Source organism: Stegostoma tigrinum, chromosome 2 (genome assembly GCF_030684315.1).
Source record: "Stegostoma tigrinum isolate sSteTig4 chromosome 2, sSteTig4.hap1, whole genome shotgun sequence".
Classification (NCBI taxonomy): domain Eukaryota; kingdom Metazoa; phylum Chordata; class Chondrichthyes; order Orectolobiformes; family Stegostomatidae; genus Stegostoma; species Stegostoma tigrinum.
In genome coordinates this window covers 136,623,208-136,636,169 of record NC_081355.1, presented here as the reverse complement: position 1 = coordinate 136,636,169, position 12,962 = coordinate 136,623,208, and the positions used below count along the sequence as shown (strand labels likewise).

Genomic DNA, 12,962 nt, shown 5'->3' with positions numbered 1-12,962 from the left:
AGTTGTTTAGTGTGAACCGAGTGTAGGTGTTCTGCAAGGCAGTCCCCAAACCTCCGCTTGGTTTCCCTGATATAGAGGAGGCCACAACGGAAACAGCGGATGCAGTATACCACATTGGCAGATGTGCAGGTGAACATCTGTTTGATGTGGAAAGGCTTGGGGCCTGGGATGGGGGTGTTGGGGGAGGTGTTGGGGCAGTTGTAGCACTTCCTGCTGTTGTAGAGAAAATATCCTGCGGTTGCACACCCTGCACTTTTCCCTGCAATGGCAGGAAGTGCTACACCTAACCCTACACCATACCCCTCACCCCTATCCCAGGCCCCAAGAAGACTTACCGCATCAAGGAGGTGTTCACCTGCATATCTGCTAATGTGGTGTACTGTATCCGCTGTTCCTGTTGTGACCTCCTCTACATCGGGGAAATCAAGCGGAGGCTTGGGGACCACTTTGCAGAACAGCCTCGCTTGGTTCGCAATAAACAACTGCATCTCCCAGTTGTGAAGTATTTCAACTCCCCTTTCCCTTCAAATGACATGTCCATCCTGGTCCTCCTGCAGTGCCACAATGATGTCACCCGAAGGTTGCAGGAACAGCAACCCATATTCTGCTTGGGAATGCTACAGCCCAATGGTATCAATGTGGACTTCACGAGCTTCAAAATCTCCCCTCCCCCTACTGCATCCCAAAACCAGCCCAGCTCGTCCCCACCTCCCACCTCAAACACCACCCCCATCTCCTACCTACTAACCTCATCCCGCTCCCTTGACCTGTCCGTCCTCCCTGGACTGACCTTTCTCCTTCCTAACTCCCCATCTACACCCACCTTTACTGGCTCCATCCCCGCCTTTTTGACCTGTCTGTCTCCTCTCCACCTATCTTCTCCTTCATCCATCTTCTATCCACCTCCCCCTCTCTCCCTATTTATTTCAGAACCCCCTTTCCCTCCCCCATTTCTGAAGAATGGTTTAGGCCCGAACCATCAGCCTTCCTGCTCCTCTGATGCTGCTTGGCCTGCTGTGTTCATCCAGCTCTATACCGTGTTATGCTACTAACACCTGATTGGAAAAGTGTCAGATGGCGTAAAACATGCACAACCCTTCCTGGAGCCTTTCCGTTCCAGCTACAGTAGATTAAAATTTGTGGCTCATTGAGTTTGTTCTGCCTTGTTATTATTATTTATTATAAGTTATTTCATGTGGGTGTCCATAAGCTTCAGCCATCAGCTATAGTCTTGAATTTGTATTGTTTCCGTGTCTGTGGAAGCACTGAGTATGTGGCCGATAAGGTCATTTATTTGCAAATGGGACTTCTATTCCAAGGATTACTTCTTTACTCGAAGAGTTATAAGGGAATGGAACGCTTTGCCTGCAACAGTAGTAGATTTGCCAACTTTAGGTACATTTAAGTCGTCATTGGATAAGCATTTGGACATACATGGAACAGTGTAGGTTAGATGGGCTTCAGATCGGTATGACAGGTCGGCACAACCTCGAGGGCCAAAGGGCCTGTACTGTTCTATGATTACATATTCAAGTCCAACTCTGGGTTATGAGCTTTTAAAAATATTTTCAAATTCCTTGTTTCATTGATTCTTAATAAAAACTATCCTTAAATTAAATATTATAATAATTTTTCCTTTTGAGTTAATTAAATGTTCAGAGTCTAATTCCTTAATTGGAAGACTTCATTTTCTGAATCATCAGAAGCATGTTTTGCAGAGGAAACCTTTGATTGATCAATATGTAATCTGGATGCAAGAAGTTGCAATGGTTAAGGACTGAACCAAGCTAAATTAATCGTCTGCGTGAATTTTGTTGTTAGCCTGAGTAAAGCCAATTTTTTTGTTTTAATACTGGCAAATGACTTGGCTAGAGACTGGAAGAGTGTCTGGGCATGAAGTCTCCCTTTGTATTAAGGCGCGCACGCAATAGTGACCTTGCCACCAACTCAGACTTCAATCCGAGTTTCACAGCAGTTTGTCTTAACTAGTTGGGCTCCTACTATTGTGCTGGATCCTACCTCCATCTCCTGACCTAGATGATAAGATGATCATCAACACATTACATCATTAAAAGCTGTCATTAAGTGCGTGGGATCTGTGCAAATTGAATAACCTAGTCGTTCATTCTTAATCCCGCTTTCCAGTACTTGATCATAAAATGTGAGGCTGGATGAACACAGCAGGCCCAGCAGCATCTCAGGAGCACAAAAGCTGATGTTTCGGGCCTAGACCCTTCATGAGAAAGGGGGATGGGGTGAAGGTTCTGGAATAAATAGGGAGAGAGGGGGAGGCAGACCGAAGATGGAGAGAAAAGAAGATAGGTGGAGAGGAGAGTATAGGTGGGGAGGTAGAGAGGGGATAGGTCAGTCGAGGGAAGACGGACAGGTCAAGGAGGTGGGATGAGGTTAGTAGGTAGGAGATGGAGGTGCGGCTTGGGGTGGGAGGAAGGGATGGGTGAGAGGAAGAACAGGTGGGAGGCAGAGACAGGTTGGACTGGTTTTGGGATGCAGTGGGTGGAGGGGAAGAGCTGGGCTGGTTTTGGGATGCGGTGGGGGAAGGGGAGATTTTGAAGCTGGTGAAGTCCACATTGATACCATTGGGCTGCAGGGTTCCCAAGCGGAATATGAGTTGCTGTTCCTGCAACCTTCGGGTGGCATCATTGTGGCACTGCAGGAGGCTCATGATGGACATGTCATCTAAAGAATGGGAGGGGGAGTGGAAATGGTTTGCGACTGGGAGGTGCAGTTGTTTATTGCGAACTGAGCGGAGGTGTACTTGATCCATGGCTTTGCAGGTTATAGTGCTTATGGTGCAAATCACATGTTTTGAGGGCCCCGTAAGGATTGATGTCAGACAACTTGATGTTTCCAAAACAATTGGGCTTAGTGGACATTTGACTAGCTTTATTAAATATATATAGTTGAATATTTGAAAAGGAGATATCTCTGGATATTGCTGTTGGGTTTCTTCATTAAAATGTGAGATGCAGATAAGAATTCTTTCCAGATGCACTGAACAGGAGTACCTGGCTGACTGGAGTTTGGAGACAGTAAGGACTGCACATGCCAGAACTGGAGTCAATAAATGTAGAGCTGGAAAAGCACAGCAGGTCAGACTGCATCTGAGGAGCAGGAAAGTCAATGTTTTGGGTTAGAACCCTTTGCCAAGACTTCTGACAAAGGGTTTTGGCCCGAAACATTGACTTTGTTGCTCCTCAGATGCTGTCTGACCTGCTTTCTCAGCTCCAACACTTATCGACTCTAGCTTCCAGCATCAGCTGTCCTTACAGTCTCCGAGTCAATGAAAACCATTCTGCGAAGTTTTTTCTAAAGATGTCCACCTTGAAGTTTTCCTTCTCTTTCTGAAGAGAACTCAGTGAGTCTCTCTCCCACTGCAACCACATGACTGGAGTTTGAGCATTTGATTTGTTTACTCACCGATAATATTTCTGTGGTAATTTTGCTGCTAAAATATCAAATATTTACATCTCAGTAAGTAACATCTGTTCATTCTTTAGAACACTGGGATCTAATGAATGAGTCTGAGAAGCAAGATCTGATTCCCGAAATATGGGAAGGTCACAACATAGCTGATTACATCGATCCTGAAATTATGCAGGTGAGTTAGGGTTATAGTCTACCTTTATAATGTTAATGGTTTTGTCTTTTGCCAGGTATCTAAACATTACTGAGAGAGTAATTTTCTAGACTTAACAAAGACGCCAGCACAGCATTATTTTCCTGTAAACTGTGGTGTATAGAGTCACACAGCACGGAAACAGACCCTCTACTCCAACTTGTCCGTGCTGACCCGGGTATCCCAACCCGACCAGGTCCAATTTGCCAGCAGTTGGTGCATGTCCCTCTAACCATTCATATTCATATACCCATCCAGATGACCCTTAAATGTTGTAATTGTACCTGCCTCCACCACTTGTTCTGGCAGCTTACTCCATACAAGCACCACCGTCTATGTGAGAAAGTTACCCTTCAGATCCCTTGTAAATCATTACCTTCTTAACTTAAATCTATGCCATCTAGTTTTGGACTCCCCACCCTAGCAAAAAGACTTTGGCAATTCATCCTATTCATGCCCCTCATGATTTTTATAATCTTTGAAAAGGCCTTCAATGCTACAGGGAAGTAAACGTCCCAGCTTAATCAGCCTGTCCCTGTAACTCAATCCTCCAGTCCCAGCAACATCCTTGTAAATCTTTTCTGCACCCTCTCAAGTTTGACATCATCTTCGCTATAGAAGGATAACCAGAATTGTGCGTAGTATTCTAAAATTGGCCCCACCAATGACCTATACAGATGCAACTTGACATCCCAACTCCTACACTTAATGTTCTGACTAATGAAGGCAGGCGTGCCAAACGCTTTCTTCACCAGAGATAATGGGAACTGCAGATGCTGGAGATTCCAAGATAATAAAATGTGAGGCTGGATGAACACAGCAGGCCAAGCAGCATCTCAGGAGCACAAAAGCTGACGTTTCGGGCCTGGACCCTTCATCAGAGAGGGGGATGGGGGGAGGGAACTGGAATAAATAGGGAGAGAGGGGGAGGCGGACCGAAGATGGAGAGTAAAGAAGATAGGTGGAGAGGGTGTAGGTGGGGAGGTAGGGAGGGGATAGGTCAGTCCAGGGAAGACGGACAGGTCAAGGAGGTGGGATGAGGTTAGTAGGTAGCTGGGGGTGCGGCTTGGGGTGGGAGGAAGGGATGGGTGAGAGGAAGAACCGGTTAGGGAGGCAGAGACAGGTTGGACTGGTTTTGGGATGCAGTGGGTGGGGGGGAAGGGCTGGGCTGGTTGTGTGGTGCTTTCTTCACCACGCTGTTTATCTACAACTTGACTTTGAGGATCTATGCGCCTGCACCCCTAGGTCTCTTTGTTTGGCAGCACTCACCAGGACCATTATTAACTGCCCACGTCCTGCCCCCCCGTTTGCCTTACCAAAATGCAACTCCTCACATTGTCTAAATCAGACTCCATCTACCTCTTCTTGGTCCATTACCCCATTGATTAAGGTCCCATTGTATTCTGAGATAATCTTCACTGTCCGCTACAACACCAATTTAGGTGTCATTTGCAAACCTATGAACCATGCCTCCAATATTCACATCAAAATTATTTATATAAATGCCAAAAAGCAGTGGACCCTGCACTGATGCTTGTGGCACACCGCTGGTCACAGGCATCCAGCTTGCAGAGCAATCCTCTAGCACCACCCTCTGACTCCTACCTTCAAGCCAATTTTGTATGCAGTTGGTTAGCTCCCCCTGGATCCCACTTTATCCAACCAAATAATTCAGAACATTAGCAAATGTTTTGAAGTCCATACAGAAGTCACATGCTCTGCTTTCATCAATCTTCTATGCCGCTTCTTCAAAAACTCATTTAATTGCATGAGACACGATTTTCCACGAGCAAAGCTACGTTGGCTTTGCCTTTCCAGATGCTCCAAATCCTGTCCGTCAGAATCCACCCCCCCCCCCCCCCACCAACTTATCCACCACTGATATGTGGTTTTCTGCACAGCATTCTCTGAATGTCGTTATGTAGCAAGTCAAACTGCTTATGTAACTATTTGTTGAATTGTCCTTAGAATATGGTTTAAATTAGCCACCTTGGTTTTGAGGAGTCAAGTACACATGGTTGCAAATGCCTAGTGATTTCAAATGCAATTTTTTAATTTCAAAAGAGCATTTTAATGTAATATTAATGTGCATCGGCTCTCTATCTGCTATTTAGGATTTGGTGTCTGATTTTAAAAAAAAATTGTAAATGCATCTTTTAGAAATTGCAACAGCTTGAAAAAGAAGAAGAATTGAAACAAATGGCAGGTGAATATGATTCAGATTCTGAGAGTGAGGATGAAGAAATGAAAGACATTAGGAAGTTGGCCAGTCAAATCAGAGAAAAGAAAAAAATGCAAATCTTGATATCCAGAGAGAAACAAACAAAAAAGGGTCCCAAGATGCCAAGAACTGCTAAAAAGGTTGGTACATTTTGTGTGTTCTGTTTTCAAGAATAGGTTCTTGTTCAATAACTTAAACTTAATTTTGAGGTTTATGGTCTATTCCAGTGTGTCAGCATATTGGTGATCACCTTCACTTCTCCCACCTCAGGTAATTCTTGTGGTCTTCTAAGTTTACAGGGCAAGTGGAATTGTTGCTCCAAACTTCTTACCTGGATTAGGATCCGCAATCGCTTTGTACTGATAGCCATGATCCACATGTGGGTAAAAACCCACGAGTGTTCCCTCCTCTTGTCATACTTGCAATCTTTCCAAGTGAGCATGCCAACATGAAATAAATTCCACGTAGTTTTGAATTTTAAATATGTACCACTTAATAATCAATGGAGATAATCAACATAATTTTCCCATTTCTTTGCCAGTTTGAGCATGTTGCGCCCGTAAGTTTCTAAGGTTTTGGAGTAGATCTGTAGCTCAGGTTGTGGGTGTTGAGGTTCGTTGGCTAGCTGAGCTGGTTTGTTGTTCTGCAGACGTTTTGTTACTGGGCTTGTTAACATCCTCAGTGCAGCCTCTGATGAAGCGTCGGTGTGTTTTCCTGCCAGGTTTTTAAACTCTGGGGTCCATTGCGATGGATTGCCTCACTTAATGGGTTTCCTTCATAGTGGAATGTATATGCGGTCAACGCTTGATCAGAGGCTGCACTGAGGATGTTACCTAGCACAGTAACGAAACATCCACGGAACAACAGACGAGCTCGGCGAGCCAACCTCCATAACGTTTTGCCCTTGAATATGTTTGAGGAAACAATCCAGTTATGATGGATAGTAGAATTCTGAATTGTTTTGCAAAGATGCATTACATGTTTCTTTGACCATTATAATTATTATTTTGCTTATCGTAAGCGTTAATGCTGATGAATACATTGGATGAGAAGGCAGAACCTTCTTCCAGAAATTTGAAAGCAAACGTACTAGCATTTTTCTGTTTTTACAGATTGAACGAAAAACTTTGGAAAAGGAAATGGGATCGCTTGGCTTAGATATGGATGACAAAGATGATGTAAGGTTTTTTAAAACTGAATATTACCTAAAATTGTGGCATTTTGATGAAGGGCCACTGGACCTCAAAGGTTAACTCTGCTTTTTTTTCTACAGATGCTACCAGACCTGCTGATTTTTCTTTTCCAGAAATTTCTGTTTTTGTTTAAGATTTCCAGCATCTACAGTTTTTTGTTTTGCTTAATGTTGAATGGTTCAGTTCAAAAAGAGAAAACAGTGTTGGCTGTGGCCTAGGACCAATGTATATATTTGTTTTCATTGTATTGCTGGGTGCTTGTTGTGATGCTTTGTGGAAAATGGGTGCTCCTTCCAAAGAAGACAGGAGGAAAATAAATAAATGAATCTTTTCCTTTTATTCTTTCCCCACCTCAGCCATATGGTCCAACCACTAAGATGCACTTCCCAGCAGTTGATGTAAGGTGCTGTTGAATCACGCAGATGTTTCCTCCCAAATCATGGGGGAATTATTCCCTGTTGGTTTGTGGCAACTTTCGAAAGGGTACCTTGAAATTGGACTGAAGTTATGTCATAAATAATGAAATTACAAAATTGGCTGATTGCTTTGAATTAAGCATGAGTGATATGGCACTGTATAATGTTGGCTTGTATACTTGGTTTCTAATTGCGTGGTCTGATTGCTAAATTTGGGCATTTTTTGCAAGGTCAGTTATGGACAGGTCTGCAGGAATTATGAATTTTCCTAGCTGTTCTTCAAAAGATTATCCTCTCATAGTCAAATATGTTACTATTAAGCCTCAATAATAGGCTTTCAGAGCATTGGGAGAAAATTTTCAGTGGGGGCATTTTTATGCAGTTTTGAAATGCAATCATTTGATTATAAACTGCCCTTCCTTGGAAGTAATGACAAATTTACATTTTTAAATTGTGTATTGAAAATGTAATGGTGTTAACAGCTTTAAGTTTTTAAATGCATTGAATTATCATATCTTTCAAAATGATCAATGTTTAAATATAAATTCTACCTTGTCCTCACATTGTTTAGGCACACTATGCTGTGCAAGCTCGACGATCTAGAAGTGTCACCAGAAAACGTAAACGTGAGGAATCTCAACCACCAACATCTAAAGTCCGCATTCGGAGTACTTCGCGCACTCCACGTGATCTTTCTGGTGTGCGTGATGAAAAGGTTTGTTCCTAATACACATTAGACTTGTTTTCATTGATACATTTTTGATTTTTTTTTAATATGCTGTAATTCATCTCAATTCCACATATACAAAAACATTGATGACCGTTGCAAACAGACTCAATAATTTTGCGTATATTTCCCTAATAGAAATTTGATCATTTGGGAACTTTCTGCTTTTAACATCCCTTGATAAAATTTGAGATGATTTACTTGTATAAAACTGGCACACTTGTTTTTGTTGTCTTTGGAAGGAAAACAAAGGTTTGGGAAGCTGATGTCTGTTAGCTAGATCCAAATCCTCTTGTTTCTTATATTCTTAAATTTAACTCATTTTCTTGAGTCTTTGAGGAAGTAATGGAGGGTATCGTGACAAGTGCTATACAACAGGCTTGTGAGCAATGATAGAGCTATGGAATAGAAGGGATAGGGATTTTGGGATGGGGGGTGTGTTTGGTGGTGGAGGAAGGGTGTCCTCGAACCAAGGACTGTTGTCTCTGGATGCCCAGTAGGCAGTAATGAGATGAGGAAAAATTACTTCAGTGAGGAGTGGAATTTTGTATCACAGAAGAATGTGGAGAACAAGCATTGAATATTATTAGGAAATAAATTGATAGGTTTCTGGATGAATATAGGGAGAGAATGGGAGTATAAATGGTGGTCAGTGGTGATGTTGAATGGCAGAACGGATTAAAGGGGCAGAATGATCTTCTGTTTATTGTGTTTTGAAGAGGTGGCCTGATTAAAAGATAAAAGATTCTAAGGGATCTTGACAGGTTGGATGTGGAAATGATCTTTCTTCTTATGGGAGAATTTAGAACTACTGTTTAAAAGTCAAGAATTGCCGATTTAAAACATTGAGGCTAATTATTTTCTCTGAGGGTCATGAGCCCTTGGAAACACTACACCTGAAAAGGTCATGGAAGCAAAATCCATGAAATTTTTTAATACAAAGTAGATTCTTGTTAAGTAAGCGCATGAAAGGATATCGGGAATAGGTGGAAATGCAGAATTACAGCTACAATCAGGTCGACCTGATTAGTTGAGCAGGCTGAAGGTGATGAGTCTTCTCATATTCCTAATTCTTTTGTTTATCCAGAGATAGTAGCAACTGCAGATGCCGGAGAATCTGAGATAACAAGATGTAGAGCATGATGAACACAGCAAGCCAAGCAGCATCAGAGCTGCAGGAGGGCTGACATTTTGAGCCTAGGCCCTTCATCAGAAATGGGGGAGGGGATGGGGATTCTGAAGTAAATAGGGAGATAGGTGGATAGAAGATGGATAAAGGAGAAGATAGGTGGAGAGGAGACAGACATGTCGAAGAAGTGGGGATGGAGCCAGTAAAGGTGAGTATAGGTGGAGAGGTAGAGAGGAGATGGGCAGCCCAGGGAGGATGGACAGGTCAAGGGGACAGGATGAGGTTAGTCAGTCGGAGATGGCGGTGTGGCTTGGGGTGGGAGGAGGCGATAGGTGGGAGAAAGGACAAGTTAGTGAGGCAGGGAAGAGCTGGGCTGGTTTTGGGATGCGGTAGTGGGAGGGGAGATTTTGAAGCTTGTGAAGTCCATATTGATACCATTGGGCTGCAGGGTTTCCAAGTGGAATATGAGTTACTGTTCCTGCAACCTTCGGGTGACGTCGTTGTGGTACTGCAGGAGGCCCAGGATGGACAAATCGTCTGAGGAGTAGGAGGGGGAGTTGAAATGGTTCGCGACTGGGAGTTGCAGTTGTTTAGTGCAAACCGAGCAAAGGTGTTCTGCAAAGCAGTCCCCAAGCCCCTGCTTGGTTTCCCCAATGTAGAGGAGGCCACAACGGGAACAGCGGATGCAGTATACCACATTAGCAGATGTGCAGGTGAACATCTGCTTGATGTGGAAAGTCGTCTTGGGCCCTGGGATGGGGATGTGGGAGAATGTGTAGGGGTGGGTGTAGCACTTCCTGCAGTTGCAGGGAAAAGTGCCAGGTGTGGTGTGGCTGGAGGGGAGTGTGCAGCAGACAAGGGAGTCACAGAGACCGGGTCCTTCTGGAAAGCAGATATGGGTGCGGAGAGAAAAATGCCTTTGGTTGTGGGGTCGGATTGCAGATGGCGGAAGTCTCGGAGGATGATGCATTGGATCCTGATATTGGTGGGGTGGTACGTGAGGACGAGGGAGATTCTCTTTTGGTTGTTATTGTGGGGAGGGCGTGTGAGGGATGAGTTGCGGGCATTCTTGACCACTGATTCGGGGGATGTTGCGGTCCTTGAAAAACGAGGATGATATCTGAGATGTATTTGAGTGGAATGCCTCATCCTGGAAGCAGATGCAGTGGAGGTGAAGGAATTGGGAACAGGGGATGGTATTTTTGCAGGAGGGTGGGTGGGAGGAAGTATATTCTAGGTAGCTGTGGGAGTCAGTGGGCTTGAAATGGATGTCTCTGGCAACTACCCCACCCATTTCCGGCCCACTGACTCCCACAGCTACCTAGAATACACCACCTCCCAACCACCCTCCTGTAAAAATGCCATCCCCATTCCCAATTCCTTCACCTCCACCGCATCTGCTCCCTGGATGAGGCATTCCACTCCCGTATATCTCAGATGTCCTTGTTTTTCAAGGACTGTAACAACCCCCCTCCGTGGTCGAGAGCACCCTCGACCGTGTCTCCCGCATTCCCCGCAACTCATTCCTCACACCCACTCCCTGCAACAACCAAAACAGAATCCCACCTTGTCCTCACGTACCACTCCTCCGACTCTTCTGCCATCTGCAATCCAACCCCACCACCAAAGACATTTTTCTTTCCCCACCCTTATCTGCTTTCCGGAGAGACCACTCTCTCTGTGACTCCCTTGTCTGCCCCACACTCCCCTGCAGCCCCACCACACCCGGCACTTTTCGCTGCAACCACAGAAGTGCTACATCCGCCCCTACACCTCCCCCCTCATCCCCATCCCAGGCACCAAGAAGACTTTCCACATCAAGCAGAGATTCACTTGCACTTCTGCTAATGTGGAATACTGCATCCACTGTTCCTGTTGTGGCCTCCTCTACATTGGGGAAACCAAGTGGAGGCTTGTGGACTGATTTGCAGAACACCTACGCTCAGTTCGCACTAAACAACTGCAACTCCCAGTCGCGAACCATTTCAACTTGCCCTCCCATTTCTTAGACATGTCCATCCTGGTCCTCCTGCAGTGCCACAACGATGCCACCTGAAGGTTGCAGGACCAGCAACTCATTTGCCACATGGGAACCCTGTAGCCCAATGGTATCAATGTGGTCTTCACAAGCTTCAAAATCTCCTGTCCACCTACCGCTTCCCAACACCAGCCCAGCTTGTCCTTGCCTCCCTAACCTGTCCTTCCTCCCACCTATCTACTCCTCCCACTTCAAGCCCCATCCCCAACTCCAACCGACTAACCTCATCCTGCCCCCTTGACCTGTCCGTCTTCCTTGGATTGACCTATCTCCTCCCTAACTCCCCACTTACACTCACCTTGAATGGCTCCATCACCGCTTCTTTGACCTGTCTGTCTCCTCTCCACCTATCGTCTCCTTTGTCTATCTTCAATCCGCCTCCCCCTCTCTCCCTATTTATTTCAGAACCTCCTTCCCTTCCATTTCTGATGAAGGGTCTAGGCCCGAAACATCAGACTTCCTGCACTTCTGATGCTGCTTGACCTGCTGTGTTCATCCAGCTCTACACCTCGTTATGGTCTTGTTTCTCCATTGCTTTTGTACATGCTTGAATTGGAGTAGATGTTGACCAGCAACACTTACGTTTTTAAAATACTTAGAATTTGTTTTCAGATTCTTCCATGGCCTAACCCCTTCCTATATTTGTAATATTCACTATACCCCAGCCCTCCAAGCAATCTATGATCATCCAATGCTGGTGTCTCGAGCAGAACTGATTATAATTACTCCACTGTTAGTAGTCATGCCTTTAGTTGCCTTGCCCCTAAGCTCTGGAATTCCTTCTCTAAATATCTTTGACTTCTTTAACTAAGCTTTTGGTCATCACCTTTAATCTCTTAATAAATCTAGGAATTTTTTTTAGCCTTAATATTCTTGTGAAATACCATAGGATGTTTTGTATTTAATATGCTGTATAAATATAAATTGTTAACACAATGTCATCCTTGTCTCTGCATTTTTTTCTACTTTAATTATTTTTGTTCTGCTTAGATGTTGAAGAAGGTTAAAAAGATGATGAAGAACTCCCAACTGGACATGAATCGCATGGGAAAGAAAGGAGAGGCTGACCGACACGTATTTGATCTTAAACCAAAGCATCTGTTAGCTGGCAAGCGAAAAATGGGTAGAACAGACCGTCGATGAACTAAAAGGAGGATGCCCGCTCTAAATTGCAGGACTGTGTTCAATTTGCAACCCGTCAGAAAAGAAGCTACAAAGCATCTTGATTTACACATGATAGAAGAACCGAGTGAGAGAAGATTTTGAACATAGGAAATATCTTGTCAAAAATATAATTGTACTTTTGAAAAGAATGAATCTGAATGTTAAATTTGAGCTTTGTTGCTCATTCAAGGATATGGTTTCTGAACTCAAGCAATAATGTATAAGAAACATTTTTCGAAACTGAATTAGTATGCTCTTGGAAGGTCTGACAAAATCCTACTTTGAAAAGTTGCTGAATGCTGCCAAATATCTGCAGGTGTCGTCAGTTTGATTATCTGAATCCAGTTTTAGCAATGTGCATTGTAAATGGAATTATCAGTTCTTGCATTAGTAAACAAGATGTAATTTGTGTTCATTAAATGGATTTGAGTTTAAAA

General features: G+C 44.0%; 1 protein-coding gene across 1 annotated transcript; it reads left to right on the top strand.

Moving 5' to 3' along the window:
• Nucleotides 1-3,515: 3,515 nt before the first annotated feature.
• LOC132206211 (GTP-binding protein 4-like) lies at nucleotides 3,516-12,962 on the top strand. The gene is made up of 5 exons (XM_059639501.1): nucleotides 3,516-3,619; nucleotides 5,798-5,998; nucleotides 6,971-7,036; nucleotides 8,039-8,182; nucleotides 12,352-12,962. The coding sequence occupies exons 1-5, from the start codon at nucleotides 3,533-3,535 to the stop codon at nucleotides 12,502-12,504; spliced, it is 651 nt and encodes a 216-aa protein (XP_059495484.1). The 5' UTR covers nucleotides 3,516-3,532; the 3' UTR covers nucleotides 12,505-12,962.

Excerpts from the sequence above, each read along its gene's own strand:
- LOC132206211 (XM_059639501.1), top strand. The coding sequence starts at position 3,533 with ATGAATGAGTCTGAGAAGCAAGATCTGATTCCCGAAATATGGGAAGGT. Across the intron at positions 3,620-5,797 it reads TCGATCCTGAAATTATGCAG|AAATTGCAACAGCTTGAAAA; the intron begins GTGAGTTAGGGT and ends TGCATCTTTTAG. Across the intron at positions 7,037-8,038 it reads ATATGGATGACAAAGATGAT|GCACACTATGCTGTGCAAGC; the intron begins GTAAGGTTTTTT and ends CACATTGTTTAG.